We start from the raw sequence: 20700 nt of genomic DNA on the forward strand, positions 1-20700 counted from the left end.
TTTTCTGCAGTGGAAGGTGCCTGTGTTTGATGTGAGCATAGGAGTAATGAGTGAGATTGGCACGAGGCACTGGAAAACTTTAGCTTGGCCTTGTTAGTGACTCCTGTGATTGTAATGATCATTTGTCAGGTTCAGGTGCCTTTCATGACTTGGGGAGTTGGGAAGACAGGAACCTAGACTTTGTATCTAATTCCCACCCTGTGACTGCTTCCTTACAGTAAAAGGTGGCGGTTAAATTGGGTAGTTTCCGAAGGGACACTTTCCTGTAAAATTCTGAATGCTGTCATAGTTACCCTCCCTCCATACAGTTTTAATTGGTGGCTAGTTTCAAATGGGAGTTTTTCTTCCTACATTTTAATTTATCTTTAACTTTGGTGATGATACCGAAATGCTTAAGTAGAATTCCTTTCCTCCTTTCATTTTGTTCCTTGCTATTCAAACTTTTTCCTTTTCATCTCTGGCATGCTGTAAAATATTCTCCTTTTCACCCTAACGGGGCTTGGTATGAACTGTTTTCAACTTCTTGTTTGAAACTTAGTTTTTCTCCGCTTGTTAGAAATTACTTTTTTGGCCATAGAATCTCTCCTGTATGTTTTCATGAATGAAGTGATGTGATCTGTCATCTGGGTGATGCCAAGATTGAAATGCGGATTGGGAAAGTGCAGTGTGTAATCAGCTAGACTTGAGAGCACTGCACCTGTGCTCAGTAGAGCTGTTAAACATTATGCTTTTATAAGTGAGACATAAATGAAGGCTTGTTTCCTAGAAGATTTGTTTTGTTTTGAAGAGCAGGAGTGAGATACTCCCAAGGTCTCTGGCTGTATGTGTATGTTTAAGTTAAACTAGCCCTGCTTCACATGTCACAGGGTTAGAAGTAAAGAGCTGTTTGAATAATTATTGGAAAATCAGCTCAATCTGTTGACAAGTGATTAACATCATTTACATGTGTATTTTTCCTAAATTTTGTTAAGAAAATCTTTAAGTATTAAAATATGGAAAGAATAGAGAAATGTGTATCCATATATCCACCATCTTGGTTCGATAATTATAAACATTTTCCCATAAAGCATATGTCTGTGTTTTGTTTTGTTTAACAAAAACTATTTGGAAGTAAGTTGCAGATGTAACTCTTTACCCATGAAAATTTCAGCTTGCTCCACCATGTCAGCTTGCCCCACCACTTCCTGAAAGTAAGGACATTCTCTTACTTTATCATACTACTCCTACCACATCAACTAAATAATAATTCTCTAACATTATTTTTTCTGAGACAGGGTCTTGCTCTGTCGCCTGTGCTGGAGTGCAGTGTCTAATATCATTTAATATTAAGTCCATATTCAGTTTTTTTCAAAGTCATTTATAGGTTTTTTTTTTAATTGGGATCCAGTCAAGCTTTATGCATGCATTTTGATATTAGCTGAGTACTTTTATGGCATATTAGAGAAGCAATTCTAAATTATTTTTCAGATGACTTGGTAAGTTGTAGGATTTTAAAGTCACACCTGAAATGCAAGCACGCCAGGTTTTGAGATAAGTTCAGAAATTGCATTTGTTAGCCACTATTTTTTTTTTTTTTTTTTTTCCAGACAGAGTCTTGCTCTGTCACCCAGGCTGGAGTGCAAGGGCGAGATCTTGGCTCATTGCAATCTCTGCCTCCCGGGTTCAAGTGATACTCCTGCCTCTCGAGTAGCTGGGATTACAGGTGCCCACCGCCACACAGGCTAATTTTTGTATTTTTAGTAGAGGCAGCGTTTCACCATCTTGGTCAGACAGGTCTTAAACTCCTGACCTCAAATGATCCACCCACCTCGGCCTTCCAAAGTGGTGGGATTATAGGCGTGAACCACCACACCCAGCCCACTTTAATGTTTTGACCCTTCATTCACAGTTTTGTATGCAGCACCATTTCAGTCATTTTAATATAGATAGGGGAAATTGGATGTGGTTTTCTCCCCATGAGCATGACTGATGAATGTGCTGCAGAATTGTATGTGTCCCACCTGCTATTTTAGTCTCTGTTTTTCTCAGAAAACCAATTGCATCTTTTGAAAATTTGGATAGTTGTTACATATCTCCAAGATATTTTGAGTTTTATTTTTTGAAATATTCTTTACATTTTTGTATTGTGTTGAAATGATGAGAGGTTTAAGATTATGGTATTGCGTTTTAAGAGGTGCTTTGAATTGATTAGATATTAACGTCATAGAACATCAACCCTCTGCGAACGATATAATAAGTTGTGGCTTTGGCAAAATAGTACAAATATCATATGATAAAAGGGATAGGCCAAGAAGGCTCAAACTTGAGGATGCAAAATCACATGTTCTTAACAGCTGTTTTTCAAGTATACTGTGTTAGAAAGGGAACCAATAAAAATCATGAGAAAATTGTATCGTTTTACCATCTGATGAAAATCACAAAATACCACGGATAGGAAGTCATTAGTAGTCAATAATTTATGTGATTCCAAATCTTCAGTATGTTGGTAACACTCTGAATTTTTATTTATTTTATTTATAAGTAGCATCCTTAGACTCATCTTTTAAACATATGTCTTTACCAATTTCATTACATGCATTCATTCATTCACTGTGAATTTTTAAGTCTCCAGCTGTCATCGAGCCAGCTACATCAGTTAGAAATTATAAAGTCGGCCCTCACTGTCCACAGCCCTGGTTGTGCTGAAAGAATAGCATGTCTGCTTTGGGGCTCTGCGGTCTCAGAAGCACAAGGGAGAATAGCTGTTAAATTGTTGGGTAATATCTGCAAAGGGGAAAGCTAGGACGGGAACCAGGCTCTGTTTTATCCTGTTTTATTAGTAGTAGATTGTGCTTATTACTAGCTTATGAAGGCAAGTTGGACATACTTGGAACCTAAAATTGGTAGAAGGCATTAAGAAATAGGATGTAAGGTGACTTTTTCACATCTCAGTGGTAACCTTAAGAGCTCCTAGTAAGGTGGATGTTGAATTTCTTAGGATTAGATGCAAAGAATATTTCATATATGTTCAGGACAGTTGGGCCATTTCATGTAACATGTAAAATTGTAGGATGGGGTTGGGGGTCAGGTAGCTTCTAAGATGTGGTCAATTCTATAATGAGAGAAAGAACTCAAGAGTTATGTGTTCCTCCCTATTCTTCGGGAGACCTGGCTGTTGAGATTCCTCACTGCAGTCCTGGAGATGCCTAAAAGCTGGGCTGGAGTGTGACCTCTGTCTGTACCCAGTCCCAGGCCCTGCAGAGCCGGAAGCCTGGCAGCAGATGTTACAGAGTAGGCTGGACCAGGGTGGGTAAAACCCCAGGGATGCACAGGTACCCAAGCTCTAAGTAAGTTACTCTGTTTGATTGGAAATGTAAGAATCATTTATGTACCTGGAAGAGTTGAGATGCACTCCTGGAATGCCTCCCAAACAATGGGGAAGGCCTTCCCGGAGTGCGTCCCATTTCCTTGCTCATTTAAACTTTTTCTGATGGCAGTATTTTTTAAAAGGGTCATGTCTTTAATAAGGAAAATACATCGAATATCCTTTCAATTTGTTTTTGGACTCTATGTTAGAAGGATTCATGATCGTATTTACAGTAATGAAAAGTGGGCTGGATGTATATTGGTCTTTCGAAGAGGCTCCCACTGTTTGTGTTGCTTTGGACTTCTATGCTCCTTTCATGGCTTTGGTGTGGCTGACTGTTGTTGCATGAGAGAAATGGAAGGCCTCAGGCAGCCTGGTACTCACAGAGCTGAGCCCGCAGAGCATGGGCTTCAGTTCCGGGCCCAGCCTCTCTGTCCCTTCAGGTGGTAGTCCCATGCCTGCCTCCTCCTGTGCCCTGAGAGCAGTCAGCCACTCTGTCTGCCTGGTCATAAGGTTTAGCGAGCCTGTGGGTGCCCTGTATAGCTGGACGGTGCTCATCAGAGGGGGTCTGCGGCTGTGGCAGTCCACCCTGGCTGTGGACATGTGCTAAGTTTTTAAAATGTGCTTTTTGGGGTTTTAAAAATTGTATGATTTTGGGTCTTAATTGGTTATGGAAATATTTTATTTGGGGTGGGCATTTTGTTGTTTTAATGTTTTAAAATGTTTTATAGATGTTTGCTGGCTTTATTTTTTTTTTAACATAATTTCTTGTTGCCTCTGGTTTTCCTGAATCTTGGGTTTCTAGTACACTTTATGGAAGGTTTTTTGTCATTTGAGTGTTCTACATTCTATTGACCTTGTCTTTGGATATAACATTTAAGTTGGACCTGTTTAGTTTCAGGTCATTGTATTCATTTTAATGGTTTTTGTGTTCCTGAACTTCATATTCAATTTCAAATACTTTGAGTCTCCATCCCTGCCAGTTGTTTGTGATTGCCAAGTATTCCCAACCACTGAGCCCTTTGAGTTCCTTCTGCCTCCTTGTCTGGGACACCCCAGCTTGCAGATCTTATGTGGGTTGATCCTTTCCTGAGACTTCACTACCAGCGGTTGTTACTTTCTAGTTAGGTTTAGTCAGTTTTACTATGTCTATACTGAAGTTCCCAGTCTTTTCGAAAGACCTCATCTCAGTGTGGTGAGCCTCTCCCAGTGGTACTTGTCCTCCCTAGCCCTTTCTGACCTCAGTAGCTCGTTGTCCTAGGGCTAGACTGCACCCTCATCCATGGAACTCTGTCTTCTCTGTATGATCCTCTCATGGAGCTTCCCCTAAATTACTCTTGCTTTCTTCTGCATCATCTTAGGAGCTCCCTCTAATTCCTAGCCCTGGCATTTCTTCCCTGTGATTTAAATGTCATTGTGTATTTATCACCTTACCACTCTGATTGACTTATTTTTGATAATCTTTTACCAGCATTATCTTTCCCTGAGGCACCTGTATACTGGGGACAATCTGTCAGGCCATATCAAGAAAACTGTTTTAAGTTCACCTCGACCTTTTTTTTGGAGATGGAGTCTTGCTCTGTTGCCCAGGCTGGAGTGCAGTGGCGTGATTTTGGCTCACTGCAACCTCTGCCTCTCGGGTTCAAGCAATTCTCCTGTCTCAGCCTCCTGAATAGCTGGGATTACAGGTGCACGCCTCCACATCTGGCTAATTTTTTTTTGTATTTTAGTAGAGACAGGGTTTCACCTTGTTGCTCAGGCTGGTCCCGAATGCCTGCCTTTAGGCAATCTGCTCTCTCGGCCTCCCAGAGTGCTAGGATTACAGGCATGAGCCACCTTGGCTGGTTCGAATTTTACCCAAGGGTATCCTTAACTATATTTTTTATGTTTTACTGTCTTCAACCAAAAGTAACTGAGTGATACTTTTAAAACGTGTTCTTGAGGGCTAGCAGTTGGGTCTGGCTCTGAGAGAGTAGTGAGGAGGGTAGCATCAGGGTCTCCAGGAGCAACGACAGCAGGGCTGTCAGTCTGGCCTTCTCATTGCAGGGACCATGTCACTTCCAGGGTTGGAATGCACAGCAGACCCCACAGTGGGCCAGTCTAGTAGTAGTTCAGGGCCCTTTGAGACAAAGAGGAACTGAACAGTCCTCTCTCTTGGACTTCCCAGGTGGACACCTGGGTGGCTGCTGCAGCTACTGTCCAACCTGTGGTCCTAGTGACCACTGTGCCTGGTGCCTGTCTCTGGACTATGGCTAGAGGTGCTGGAAGGTCTCATGCAGTGCCTGGAGCCAGCTTCTGTCAGAGAAGAGCTGTAGCATTTCAGGCACTTTGAGGCTTCATTGTGTGTGACATATACCATGTAACCTTTCTGGAGCTAGGCTGGTGATCAAATGACTTGATTGTTCTGAAATCCTTTCTTAAAAAATTAAGTTGAGTATAAACTGAAAATAGAAAGATGGACTTATTTCTGACTTTCACCTATTTTGTCATAGCAGGAAGGGGTGGTTCTGATTCTATGAACCCTCCAAAGAAGGAGTTTCTTCTTACATCTTAGTGTTAATTGAAGTTCACTTCATGTATTTTCTTCTTAATAAGTCATTATATAATAGTTTAATAAGAGCTAAGAAAAACTTCCTAAAATCTAAGTACTTATTTGGCTTTAGAAAATATAATGTTAGGGGCCTGAAAGGTAAGTAGATTAAAAACATTCTTCTGTTTCTATTTTATTTTATTTATTTATTTTTTAAACATAATCTAAATATTCGGGGGGGAAAAAGACAAGATGAGGTAAGTTTGAACCCTCTGATTTTATTAATCTTTGTAGCCTTCATATTTCTATTGCAGTTTTACTGTCTTAACTAGAAGCCTATGATATCTTTTTTTAAAAATCTCTTTTTTATTATAAAAATAATAAGAAAAAAATTCAATCATTACAGAAATATGTAATGTGAAAATGAAAGGTACTTATAATCCCACTCCTGGGAGCTAAGCACTTTGAACAGATTGATATCTGATCCTTCGAAGTTTAATAAAAATGTCTGTCTTGCTAGTGGTGGTCATCATTGTCACCATGATCATCATGCAGGTAATGCATCATGCGTATGACATTAGCTAAATGTTCTTAATTAGTAATGTATACAGATTCGTTGTACCGGATTTTAAGCTTTAAGTCTTGAAAACCTGCATTAAATAAGAAATTTGTTCTTTGCTCCTTTTAATTTGTGTATGGGGTGGTTAAATGAAATAATTTTAAATACAAACTGAACTCAAAAGAATTTCTGCTTGTTTGTAACTTCCAGTTTCCTTCTTTGTTCCCTGTTTGTTTTAAAATAAAACTGGAAAGCTTAGAATTCTGAGGAATCTCTTGGGCCTCAAGAATAGTTTTTCTGTCTCTGTCTTTTTTTTTTTTTTTTTTTTTTTTTTTTAAGAGACAGGGTCTCGCTCTGTTGCCCAGGCTGGAGTGCAATGGCTGTTCACAGGTGTACTCATGTGCAGTACAGACGTAAACTCCTGGGCTCGAGTGATCCTGCTTCTCCTGCCTCAGTCACCCAGGTAGCTGGGACTACAGGTGTGCACCATCATACCTGGCTTCTGTCTTTTTTTCACAGAGGAGGAGTGGGTCCTCAGTCATATTGCTGGGAAGAGAGGGACAAAAGTTGTGGGAGGTTTATGCTCCTTCCTTGTTACAGGATTGCTTTTAGTTTGGCTCTTCCCATGGAGTGAGTGGGACGGCCAAGCAGAATTCTCCCTGATTGACTTGGAATGGACAACCCTGCCAGCAGGAGCAGGAACAGAGGCCAGCAAGGGAAAGACAGACAGTCTGAATGGGATCTGAAAGATACTGTGTTGGTAGCACTGGCATTTATGATATCTCTGGGAGAGAGACCTGGAGTAGAGCAAGCAAAGAGAAGCTCAGTAATAGTGTCTTTGCTGACTGTGTTTAAAAAGAAATTTTTTTTGAGATAGAGTCTCGCTGTGTCACCCAGCTTGGAGTGTAGTGGCGGGATCTTGGCTCACTGCAACCTCTGCCTCCCGGATTCAAGCGATTCTCCTGCCTCAGCCTCCCGAGTAGCTGGGACTACAGGTGTGTGCTACCACGCCTGGCTAATTTTTGTGTTTTGAGTAGAGACGGGGTTTTGTCATGTTGGCCACATTGGTCTTGAACTCCTGGCCTCAGGTAATCCACCTGCCTTGGCCTCCCAAAATGCTGGGATTACAAGCGTGAGCTACCACGCCTGGCCTGCTAACTGTGCTTAGATCTAGAATGCTTTTGTTTTATTTTAAATAAGCAGCATAATGTCAGTCTTAAAAATGAGTGTATAAACATTGTCTAGCTTACTTCCTACCCTGTGAGTTCATAACATCAGCCCTGTTTCTAACCAGGCCTTCTCCATCACTTTCTGCTTAGCATATTCACCTTCCTCTGAATGCCATGGTGACGCACGTGTGAGTTAGTGCCGTGTCCTAGTCCCACTCCCATGGCTCCCCCTCCACCCCTAGCAGATCAGACAGACACTGTTGTACTCTAACTGTACACCGAGGGCTCCTCAACCTAGAGAACATCACCCTTAAAACATTTTGCCTGGGAACTGTCCCCACCCCCTGCCCAGCCAAATCTGGCACCAGACTTGGTGACAGGCAAGTTCCTTCTAAGACATTCTTGGTCTGAAACAGAGGGCTTGCACTGGGTACAGTAGCTCATGCCTGAAATCCTAACCCTTTGGGAGGCCGAGGCAGGAGGATCACTTGAGCTCAGGAGTTCAAGACCAGCCTAGCAACATAGACCTTAACCCTGCAAAAATCAAAAAACTAGTTGGGCTTGGTGGCATGCTCCTATAGTCCCAGCTACTTGGCAGGCTGAATTGGGAGGTTTGTTTAAGCCTGGGAGATCAAGGCTGCAGTGAGCCTTGATCTGCTGCAGCCTTGATCTGTGCCACTGCGCTCTAGCTTGTGCAACAGAGTAAGATCCTATCTCAACAAAAAATAAGAAGAAACAGAAGGCTTGCCAGCAGTAGTCCCAGCTATGTCCAGCATCTTGATTTCTTATGTCTCTTGCTTGTAGGCCTTGTCCAGGGTCAGCTTCTCTTCCTGATCCTCTTGCTGTGTCTTTGAGACTTTAGCCCGTGTCACTGGCCTCTTCGTCCTCACTGACACCATCCCCTGCAGGCAGTGTTTGTCATGGCTTTCTGCGGTAGAGTCCCTCATTCTCTTGACCAGTCCCAGGGTGGATGCATTGTGCCATCTCAGACTGCCACTTGCAGAGTAATCCTCCCACTCCCTTTTTAAATACCAGCTTTATTGAGATACAAGCTGATATACCGTAAAATCCACCGCTTTAAAGTACATGGTTCAGTGACTTTTTAGAATTCATAGAGCTATGTAATCATCCTCAATATCTAATTTTAAAATATTTTTGTCACCCCTAAAAGAAGCCATGTCCACATCGGTAGTCACTCTCCACTTCTCCCCTTCTATAACCCCTCGGCCAGCCACTAATATGATTTCCATCGCTATGGATTTGCCTATTCTGGACATTTATAAATAGAATCACACAACATGTGGTCTTTATGTTTGTCTTCTTTCACTGAGTATAGTGCTGTCAAGGCTCTTCCATGTTGTTCCATGTTGTAACATGTATCTGTATTTTAGTCCTTTAAAAAAAAAAAAAAGAATCAGAGTCTTGTACTGTCTCCCAGGCTGGAGTGCATGATCATAGCTCACTGTAGCTTTGAACTTCTGGGCCTAAGCAATCCTCCTGCCTCAGTCTCCTGAGTAGCTAGGACTGTTGGTGCATACCACTACATTGGGTTAATTTTTAAATTTTTTTGTAGACACAGGGTTTCACCATGTTGCCCAGGCTGGTCTCAAACTTCTGGCCTCAAGCATCCTCCCTCCTTTGCCTCCCAAAGCATTGGGATTACAGGCATGAGCCCTGCACCCAGCCTACTGCATTTTTTTTTTTTAAATGACTGAATGATATCCCATTGTGTGACTGTATCACATTTTACTGATCTCTTCATCAGTTGGTAGACACTGGGTTATTTCTATCTTTTGGCAATTACAAATATTGTTGCTACAGACATTTATGTATAAGGTTTTGTGTGGATGTTTTCATTTCCCATGGGTATATGGCTGGGAGTAGAACTGCTGGGTCATGTGGTAGGTCTATGCTTAGATTTTTTTTTTTCTTTTCTTTTTTTTTTTTGAGATTCACTTTTTTAGAGTCTCACCCCTTTGCCTAGGCTGTGGCATGATCTTGGCTCGCTGCAGCCTCTGGCTCCTAATCTCAAGTGATTCCTTGCCTTAAACTCCTGAGTAGCCGGGATTCTAGGTGTGCACCACGCGCTTGGCTAATTTTTGTATTTTTAGTAGAGGCAGGGTTTCACCATGTTGGCGAGGTTGGTCTCAAACTGCTGACCTCAAGTAATCCTACCTTGGCTTCCCAAAGTGCTGGGATTACAGGCATGAGCCACCTTTAACTGGCCTTTGCTTAGCTTTTTGAGGAGCCACCAAACTGTTTTCCACAGCAGCTGCACAGTTTATATTCCCCCCAGCAAGGTGGAAAGGTTCTGATTTCTCCCCATCCTTACCACTGCTTGTTATTGTCTATATTTTTTATTTTCTCCATCCTAGTTAGGTTGGAGAAACCTCCATTAAGATGAGGTTTCTTATTTTTGTTTTGATTTGCATTTCTTTGACAACTGATGATGTTGAATATCTTTTCCTGTGCTTATCGGTCATTTTTAGACCTTCTTTGGATAAATACCTCTTCGTATCCTTTGCTTATTTTCAAATTGGGTTATTTATCTTTTTATCATTGAGTTCTAAGGATTTTTGTTTGTTTTTTTGAGGCAGAGCCTCACGCTGTTGCCTGGGCTGGAGTGCAGTGGTGTGATCTCAGCTCATTGCACCCTCCACCTTCTAGGTCCAAGTAATTTTCCTGCCTCAGCCTCCCGAGCAGCAGGGACTACAGATGTGTGCCACCATGCCCAGTGAATTTTTGTGTTTTTAGTAGAAATGGGGTTTCGTCATGTTGGCCAGGCTGGTCTCGAACTCCTGATGTTAAGTGATCTGCCCACCTGGGCCTCCCAAAGTGCAAGGATTACAGGTGTGAGTCACCATGCTTGGCCTACATTCTAAGGGTTTTTAATATATTCCAGATGCAAGTCTATTGTTAGGTATATGATTTACAAATATACTACTGATCTTTGCAATAGGTTTGTATCTCAAACTATTATCTTAAGCAAAGAGTCAAACACAAAGAAAATCTGTCTGATCACATTTATATAAAACTGTAGAAAAGGCAAAATTATAGTGATAGAAAGCAGACTTGTGGTTGTATGGGACTGCAGTGGGAAACGGACACAATGGGCCTCTGGGGTAATGAGAATGTGATATTTTCTTGATTGTGATAGTACTTACACTCTTGGATGCATGTGTTGTAACTCATTGAATTATATGCTAAGATGGATTTTATTGCATGTGAAATATTTCAGTAAAACTAATTTGAAAAATGCTGGTGTCTTGACTGTAGGCAGCCCCTCCATGTGGGCAGTATCATTCTATTGTCCTTCATAGTTACTGTGAACATTCATCACTCCCTCCTGGGCCTCTGCTCAATTTCACACTGCTTTCTCTTAGCAGATTCCTTATGCCAGAATATTGACACTTTGAGGCATGGTTCTCCTCAATTTCTCTTTCCTCATATACACATTCATTTTCCCATTTTTACTTCTTTGTTTTCCAGCCTGACACTGGAATATTCCTGGCCTCCTTGAGCCTTTGTCATTAAACATATCTGATGGGGCCCTGTGTAATCTCTCCCTCTGTCTTGGTTCTTGGCCCTCAGTTTGTAATATGAAGAGGTCTGCCCCATGTTTTTCTGACTACCGTCTGTGTCTCTCAATGCTTAGCTTCCTTCTCTTTAATCTCACTGTCGTAAGATGGCTTTGTCAAGACCACCGATGCCTGTGTGAGCGGATCTTGTGGATGGTTTTCAGCCTCATCATCATCCTCCTCTCCTCACTGGGGCCCTCCTGCCTCGCTTCCCACGTGTCAGTGTTCTGTAGTCTTTCTTTTTTCCCCCTTCGCCTCTGTTGCCTCCTACGGTTCCATCTGTACTGTGATTCTCACACTTTCCTGGCAGATCTGTGCTGAAGTCTCAGCTACCATGAAATACATTTCTCCAGACAAGTCCCTTTCCCTGAGCTCTCCATCCAGTCCTCTCTACTTGGATATCGCACTGCACGTCAGATTTGGCATTTCTGATTTACAGATGTCTTCATCTTCTCTAAATTGGCTTGTGCTCCTGTATTGTACTTGCCACCTAGTGTCCTTGCCAGTCATCCAAGGTAGAACTTGGGAGTCAACTTTGATTCTTCTCCTTCCTGCATCTGCTTTGATATTTCCTGAATTACCACACCCTCTCCTTACTTCTGTTTGTGTCACTGCTTGCTGGGATTCCTGCAGGAGCTATGAACCCCCCCTCTTGCTGATCTTTTTCTCAGCTGTCCGTCTTCCACATGGGTAACAAAATGATCTGTATAAACTCAGGTCTGATCTCATCATTCTCCTGTTTAGAATTTTTCAGTGACTCTCCTCATCTGTAGCAGTGGTTTGAATTCCATGAATCTGTTAAAAAAAAAAAGTTGGAAAACTACTGTTGGGTTGCCTACTCTTAATTTTTCTAAATAAGAATATTGGAAGAAAAAGGAATTCACTGGCTACCATCTTTTCATTACATAAGCACATTTCAACACTTAAAAAAGGCACAATTTTGAACAGAAGATAGAAAGACCACAGTGCTGTGGCTAAGTGTGTAGAGTCCACTCAGCCACTCACCTGGTTGACTGTGGTACGTACTTAGTAAGCTCTTCTATAAGATGGGGACGTTAACAGTGACTACTCATAGAGTTGTCGTGAGGATTAAATGCAGTATGCATCCTTAGGGGACAGCTTGGGTACACAGCCCTCAAAACTATTAGAATACGTGACAGATATTCCCCCAAGAAGGGAAGGTGACACAGTGTACTACAGTTTCCTCCTTGGACTGGTGGCACTTTTTTGTAAAGAGATCCTGTCACTGCAGGATGGAGCCCAAGATCCAGTAGGGCAGCTGAAGCCACCTCTGGCCTGCCTGCCTTTTCGTTCTAGGCTCCAGGCCTGTAAAATGAGATGAAGAACGTTTCTTTGTTCAGTTTAAATCCTTTAAGTACTTCAGTATACATGCATAGCAGTTTCCATCTTTGGAGTGATGATCACACTTAGCATTATTTGTGATTAATTGAATTTTAACAGCCTTTCAAATCTTTATTTAGGCAGATGTGTACAGAATACTGATATGTATCATAACGTTTCAAGTACTTTGAAGCATGACTATTAGTGGTATCTGACAATTGCAGGGTCTACATGTTTTCCTTTCTCTTGACCATTGTAGTAGAAAACCTTGGGCCTGCAGGGTGCATTCGGTGATTCTGTAGCTTGGAGGGCTTGGTCAGAAGCACAGACTGCTGGGGCCAACGACTGTGGTGGTGACAGTTTCTTGGGGGCCACACTTTCAGCTTTACCTATCTTGGATGACCAAGGAAGCAATTCTCCCTCCTCACTCCCCAGACCTGTGGTCCACTGTGTCCTCTCAGGGGCTCCCTTAGAGACTGGAGCAACATTTTGTCACCAACAAGAATGTGAGTTTCTTGAAGTCAGGAAACTTGAAGGGTTGTTCTGTGTTCCTTTTCTAGCATATGCCTCACCCATGAATGGATATTGACCAAATCAAGCTTCCGTTTCTTTCCTTGAAATTGCCAAAATGCAGAGTACTTCGCTGTTTTCAACTTGGTAATGAAGTAGAACAGTTCTGCTTCAGCAGTGATACTGTGTGAAACTTGCGTTTATATATATTTGCATTTTAAATGAGCAGCCAGGAGACACTTTGGGAGCAGTGGCACCGATAGTCTCAAAATCATTTAATCATAGTTTTGTATGGTGTATTAGTGGATTTTAGAGATTAGGTCAGACCCTGTCAAATGATCGTTTCTAGTGGTACATTTTACAGAGTTTTAAGAGAGTTTTCAGTCAACATATTGCATGGAAAGGAATATTGAATTTTATTGAATCCTTTGAGTATTGTGACATATTGAGTTTGATTTAACAGTTGGACTATTACATGGTAACTTCATTTAAATGAATTCAGCCATGGGAAAAATGTTTAATTTTAAAGCTATAACGAAGAGTGAAACTGCAGATTTTTAAAGCAGTGAAATATTAGAAAATAGTGAATAAATATATAAATGTTTCTTTAGCAGGGGATAAATTATTTATTATTTTGCTTTCAGGAACCAGGAAGAGATTGTTTTCTTTGGGTTTCAAGTGTTGTTATAGTGTAATTGTTTCTTAGCTTCCTTAAGGTGCCCCTTGAATGCCTGAATTAATTCACTGAAATCAGTGGCTCTAAGGCATCAAAGAGCTTTTCTGTTTGGAGTAGCCACCAAGCAGCTTCAGTGAGGGTTTCCCATTGAAGCCCCCTTTGAGGATGTGCCTGACAGGTTTCCATGGACTTTTGTGTCCTTGTAGTATGTAGTATGGGTGCCAGCGTCTACCCTTCACCCCTAACACAGGTCCCGTAGATAGACTGGTGAGAGCACCTACTGCTTGTTCTCTGAGTTAGCCCTGGGGGTGTCAAGCTGCTTGGAGATGAGGCCAAAGGCTCACCCTGCATGGCTGCAGCAGAAGTCCAGCCAGTGCTCCTAGCACCACCCATGTGGGAAGCAGGCCCTGTAGTGTGGCCAGGCTGGTGCCTACATCACTGACCCAACTTCAAGATTGTAGCCTCCTGGAGGTTTTTTTTAAAAAACAAAACAAAGGTTGGCAAGAGTAGCCAAAGGACAGGAGATTGTCAAGGGTGACAATGAGATGCCACCGCTCATGGATTGTGACATGTCAGGGAGATGGCCCTGCGGCGTGCTTGCCTGGGTCAGGTTTGGTGGCATTCGGCCTTCAGCAAGACCCTACATGCTATATCCATCTGTCAGTGATGTTTAGAAGACTGCAGTACACGTTTTTAGTAGGAAATGATGAGGAGATTTAGGGAAAGATGATGCTAAAAGTTAAAATCTTTAACATAAGAGGATATTTTTGCATGGAGACAATGATCAATTTCTACACAAACAGTACCTATTTGTTATTTAATGATTCTGCCTGGAAGCAAAGGGGTGGGCTGAATCTTTCGGAGGTCTTTTCCAGCCCTAAATTATTTTCTTCATCTACAAAGCAGGTAAAATTTCAGTCACAACTAGTGAAATTGCTGCTCAGTGACATGAAAAAGGCAATTTGATCACAAGTGTTTGCTTGTTAATTAAATAAAATTTACTTACTGAACTTAGAGGTAAAATATACATGTGGATCTAGCTCTAGATATATCACAATTTATTTCACTTTTTTTTTTTTTTTAATGTTTTTGGGCTACAATTTAAAAAACTGATTAAAGAAAGCAGAAGAGGAAATAAATGGGACATTAATTACAATATTTTGTAGCCTGTCTCTAAGCAGCAAACACTTGACTTGTTTAGTTTGAGTGTTAATTTTGTTTTTTTGAAGAGGCAAGGACAAATTACTTTAGCTCTCCTGTGCAGTTACTGCTGTGATGAGATGAACCATGTGCTATTTTAGAATCTCAGGGAAGGTTTAGCAACACAGTTGTGATGCTTTTCATGGACAAACAAGTCTTGATGTGTTTTTTTCCCAGTTGGCAGCATATTGATAACTACCTTCATGTGTGTGGTATTTATACAGGTATATATGTATGTGTAGAGATATGTAGATAGCATATAAATCAACTTCTCATGTGCTTTTATCATGTTAAAATGTTTAACAAGTTTCTAAGGGATTTATCGCAGAAGATCTTTTATTATCAAGATTCCCTGGCATATTTAAATAAAAATATATCTACAACTATACTGTCTATCTATCTATCATCTATCAGTTTTCTTCAATGTAAAATATCTCATGTAAAGTCCATCCTTATATCCCTGTGGTGTTGCATTTCTGTCTTCTAGCCTCTTTCTTGTGTGGCAGGGATGGGGTTTGCTGATGTGACCAGGCCCTTAGGACAGCACCTCTGACTCCTCCTGCACGTGGGTAGTGAATGCACGTCAGGTCCTGACCCTAAGGATTAAACAAGACGTCAGGGAGCTCATCCTGGATTGGATTTAGAAGGCTAGATTAGGAGCCATCCGGGACGGAAGCAAGCTTCTCTCTGCACAGGCTCGGAGCTGCCTGTGGAGCAGGGTGGAGGAGGGTGGCTGGTGGGGAGTGCGGCTGCATGGTCAGCAAATTATAAAGGGCCAATGTTTTCAGCATTAAACCAGAGGTAGCATGTTTGATGTTACTGAGCCACTCAAGAATTTAGAGAACACTTTAAGTTATAGCATCTATTCACTTCAAGGATCTTTTAGCATGTTGTCAGGCTGGGGACAGTGATGATGAGGATATCCACAGGAGCAAAAGCAGTAGGTTCTGTTGATTTTACTTTGAAGTGGGATGGGTGTGCAGTAGGGCTGCCCAGTTACTTGTAGTATCATGGATGTAAGCCATTGTCATGGGCTACACCTGCCCCAGAGAGACAGGAGGCCCTGCACCCTTCCCTATGAACTTCTTTACTTCTGGGGAGACCCTGTTGCTGTTCCTGCTTGCTCTGGCCCGGAAGGTTGACTCGTTTGCTATACAAGGCCCCGGCTCCCCAGGTGCAGGTGCCTGTTGCAAAACAAGAAGCAATGGTGGCAAAATGAACACCTCCCTAAATTAAAGCACAAAGTTTAGGACCAAACTATTAAAAATACGATCTTCGAATGGTATGGTCTTGTTTATGAGTATATTTTGGCATTGTGTTCAAACCAAGGTTTATTGCAGCCAATTTAATGTACTCTTCTTTAATAACAACTCATAGATCAGAAATTGTCTCTCTCTTAAACCTTCCCATCCGTATCAAACAACATGACTTTGAGGTTAAGAGGGGCCCTTTCTCTAAATGAAAATACAATACTTATCCCATATAATTTTGGAGGGCCCAAAGATGTGGAAACAATGTATTTGTTAAGAATTATATTAAACAGTCTTCATTTGATAAACAGTACCTTACAATCAATCCTAATGCTATCTATCAAACTTGAATGAGAGCAGTTTCAGCATCAACTCTTGAACAGTAGAAAACAAGAGAGTACCCAAATCTGCTCTAAAGGGAGCAGCACCGGCTGATGTTCTGCCGAGTCTCTAGGTGTTCAGGACCTGATTACAGGGAAAACAGAATCAAACAGGTAGGTGCTCTAGACCCAAGCCCTCACATGGTGACCTGCCTCCCTCCTGGGGACCCACTGTCCCCCCAGGGGCTTTTGAGTCCCTGTGGATTTTGGGAGAGTCCCAGGAGCCAAAGGACCACTTGGGAAGGGCTGAAACTTGGCTTCACAGTCAGCTAGCTTCTGTCTATAGTGGTGGTGTTCTTTCTGGCACTCCTGAGCACTCTCTCAGTGGACATGGCAGCCATCCAGCCTTCCTGGGTCCTTTTCTCATAGAAGAGGATCTCCCTCTGAAAACTGGAAATGTGTTCCTTCAATTTCTAGTGGTTGCAGGTCTGACACATGTGGTTTAAGTACTTGTGTGCCTTGCAAAGTCTCTGATCTAGGTCCAGGTAGTAGTCATCCTCCTCCGTGGACTCCTACCAAGGCCCCATCATGGATTCTCAGTGCAGTTCAGGCAGAGTGGAAAGCTTCAGCTGTAGCTTTGCGAGTTCCTTCCCCAGCTGTGCCCTTGTGCCCTGCAGAGAGGCCTGCTTGCCAATCAGACTTTGGATCTGTGCTGTGCATTCTTTACTCCTTTGGAATTCTTCCCACAATTGCGTATCTGCTGCTCCAGTCTTTTCTTTAGGACATTTGAAGCATGCACCTAAGTCACCATCACTAACCACAGATTTTGGAGGAACTTGTGGCCAGAACACTAGGGGACCACCATATTCTGCTTCCCTGTTCCACTTCATTGCCAAGTCCCCATCCTTCACATGGTCTCTACTGCTCTCCAGCAGGTGCAGGATGCTTGGAGGGGTGTGTGGGACAGGAAGGTCATTCTCCTCACTCCAACATTTGTGGCCTGTTCTGTTACTGTCTTTGCCTGCTCTGGCCTTTTCGTCTTCTCTTTCTGACTGCAAGCATTGCTTCCATCTCATAATTTCTTGGTTGGGCAGCTCTGCAGGTTGCTGATGGCCAATTCTGTCATTCAGATCATCTGTGCTTTGCCCCAGAAGATCTTCTCCGCCATGCTGTGAAGCATGCGGGACCTGCTTTGTTCAGTCACTTGGGGAAATTCAGGAGGCCTGCTTTTCTGTGCTTTTTTCAGAAGCTCACCTAGTCCTGGCAGGAAGACCTCGTTTCATTTGGAACCCTCAAGTAGGGGGTTTGGAGTGTTCAAGGACTGGCCTCTGGCATGGGTGACATTAGGCTACCACCGGCCTGGGGTGCTAGCCGCATCTTGGATCTGGCCATTCTGTGGACCTCAGCCTGGGCTGAATCCCTTTGGGCTGACTCTTCTTTTCTTCCCACTGTATGTTATGAACGTAAAGTCCACCACAGCAGAGCACATCCAGATCACCCAGGGTATCCATAGGTTCGCTGGTACTAGTTTCAGGATTCTGTATATCACTAGTCCTGCTGCCCACAGGGTGGCCAGCAGCTGAGTAGGCATTGTGTGGTGGGCAGCAGGCCCTCTGTTGCTGCTAACTGCTCTGCCTCCATTTGCCAGTGGCCTGTGGGCCATACCTGACCACTCAGAACCCTGTGGAGGGTACCATTTCTAACACAAACAAGGGCTGCTGTGATAGATGTGTGAGAAATAATACAGTACTATATATAAAATGCTTGGAAGCGTATCTGGCTAAGACGTGTTAGCTAATATCCTCAACAACAAAGTGATAGTAACCTAATACGCCTTTATAACTCACTGGAACATGCCCCTGTTTTGTGCTTTCTTCAGCCACAGAGACTTGGAAAGGTGAGGCACTTACCAAAGGGGCCTCTGCTGTTCTATAGCTGCCTCCTCACACACATGGAGGCTTTGAGAGCAGGGGCCTGGAGGGGAATGACAGAGAAGTCATGTCGATTTTAGGTTTTTCATCACAGATAATAGAAATGTTTACACAGTTCTATAGTCTCTTAAGTGTGTAATGGCATTACGTCTGAAATACAAGGTACGTCCTTTAATCAAAAATACTTCAGTGTCTAAAAATGCTATGATCACTTGAGTCTTCAGTCAGTTGGAATCATTTTGCTGGTGGAGGGTCTTGACAATGGCTGCTGACTCATCAGGGTGGTGGTTGCTGGAGGTTGGGATAGCTGTGGCAGCTTCAGAAAACTGGACAACATTCAAGTTTGTCACATCAGTTGACTCTTTCATGAAAGATTTCTCTATAGCCTGCGATGTTATTTGATAGCAGTTTACCTATAGTAGAAATGTTTTACAAAATTGGAGTTAATCTTAAACCCTGCCACTGCTTTATCAACTAAGTTTATGTACTATTCTAAATCCTTTGCTTTTATTTTGACATCTTTGATGGCATCCTCACCAGGAGTAGATTCCATCTCAAAAAGACAGTTTCTTTGCGTATCCATAAGAAGCACCTTCTCATTTATTCAGGATTTATCATGATATTGCAGCAATTCAGTCACATCTTCAGGCTCTACTTCTAATTCTGGTTCCCTTGCTATTTCTACCACATCTGCAGTGATTTCCTCCACTGAAGTCTTCAGCCCCTCAAAGCCATTCATGAGGGTTGGAATCAACGTCTTCCAAACTCCCGTTAAGGTTGATATTTTGACCTCCTCTCATGAATCATGCATGAATGGCCATAATGGCATCTAGAGTAGTGAATTCTGTCCAGAAGGTTTTCAGTGTGCTTAGTCCAGATGCATCACAGGAGTCATTATCTATGGCAATTCTAGCCTGATGAAATGTATTTCTTTAATAATAAGACTTGAGTGTCAAAATTACTCCTTGATCCGTTAAGGGATGTGGAATGAATGTATGTCAGCAGGCATGAAGACAACGTTCATTTCCTTGTATGTTAACATACAAGGGCTGGTCCTTCCGCAGGCTCTTGGGAGGATCCTGGCTTGTTCAGCCTCGAGCATCTGAGGCCCTGTCACGCCACATCACTGTGCACAGATTTCCCTGCCTCCTTTTGCCACATTTTTTGGACCCTGTGATGATCCAGGACAGGATTCTTATTTGGAGGTCAGCTGACAGGCAGCCTTCATTGAACTTTGCCCCGTAATGCAGCATATTCACAGGTTCTGGAGAGGAAGATGTGGACAGCTTTGGGAGGTCATTGTCCTACCTACCACAAAGCTCTTATTAGGTGGTTAGTCTTCTTTTTCAACTTGTTAACTTACCTTTTTATGGTATCAACTGTTTTTGGCTAATGAGATGTTCCTACACGTTATTTGGTATTCTCTGTCACTTTCCTCAAACATGTCCCTCAATGGGCAGTGATACCATTTTTCTCCAATTACAGCTGAAGTTGGCCTTTGAAGGTGGATTCAGGGACTTAGTAATTGCATTTATGCTTACAGTTTCAGGGAGTCCTGGGCTCTTATCTAAAAGTCCCACTGCTGCAGGCCTTTGTCTTTGTTGGTTGGTGTCAAAAGAAAGGGACTGAATGGTGACTCAAGGCCTTCTTTCTGGGCTGCTTTGTGCTTTGCTTGTTTTGGGTGCAGGTCCTGGGCTTGGAAGTAATTGCAAACAGGGCTTGGACTTCTCAGAAGTGGTAGAAGGCTGTCAGATGCTCTTTTCACCCAACACAGTTTAAGCAGCTGAGTTGTATTTCATCCACTGAAAGGAAAATCCCGTTCTTGAGCTTCAAAACGTGAACAACTTAGGGAAGTCTTAGGGCCAAGATCTCACAGGTGGACAATCATCAGACACTGATAGTTATCTTAGATGGTAGCTCCTTGTTGGAATTTCTGACTCCTGCATTCAGATTAGCCTGGTTCTAGGTGCTTACCACCTACTGTTGACACCTGTGTTTGTTTTCTCAGGTCCGGGCCCACCAGCTGGTCTTGCCACCTTGCGACGTAGTGATCAAAGCCGTTGCTGACTATGTCCGCAACATTCAAGACACCTCTGACTTGGATGCCATAGCTAAAGATGTTTTCCAGCATTCACAGGTAAAAAAACAAAGAAAGAAACAAACAAAAACAATAAAAACAACAGATTTAGGGGATAGGACTTTGCATAGTGATGTGGCCAGGTTTGGAAGAAGGAGACTTGAGGGTGCAAGCTGACTGGATGGGTCTGAGAGCTCTTGCTTATCTCGTCAA

General features: G+C 42.6%; 1 protein-coding gene across 5 annotated transcripts in view; it reads left to right on the forward strand.

Moving 5' to 3' along the window:
- Nucleotides 1-20700, forward strand: part of FAM120A (family with sequence similarity 120A) — a 119504-nt gene that overhangs the window by 23868 nt on the left and 74936 nt on the right. For all 5 annotated transcript variants that reach the window (XM_032268528.1, XM_032268529.1, XM_032268525.1 and 2 more), the window contains exon 4: nucleotides 20419-20547. In XM_032268528.1, coding sequence (XP_032124419.1) covers nucleotides 20419-20547 — 129 coding nt within the window. The remainder of the gene's footprint in view (nucleotides 1-20418; nucleotides 20548-20700) is intronic.

Source organism: Sapajus apella, unplaced genomic scaffold (genome assembly GCF_009761245.1).
Source record: "Sapajus apella isolate SASKATOON/1434 unplaced genomic scaffold, GSC_monkey_1.0 scaffold182, whole genome shotgun sequence".
In the NCBI taxonomy this organism is placed as follows: domain Eukaryota; kingdom Metazoa; phylum Chordata; class Mammalia; order Primates; family Cebidae; genus Sapajus; species Sapajus apella.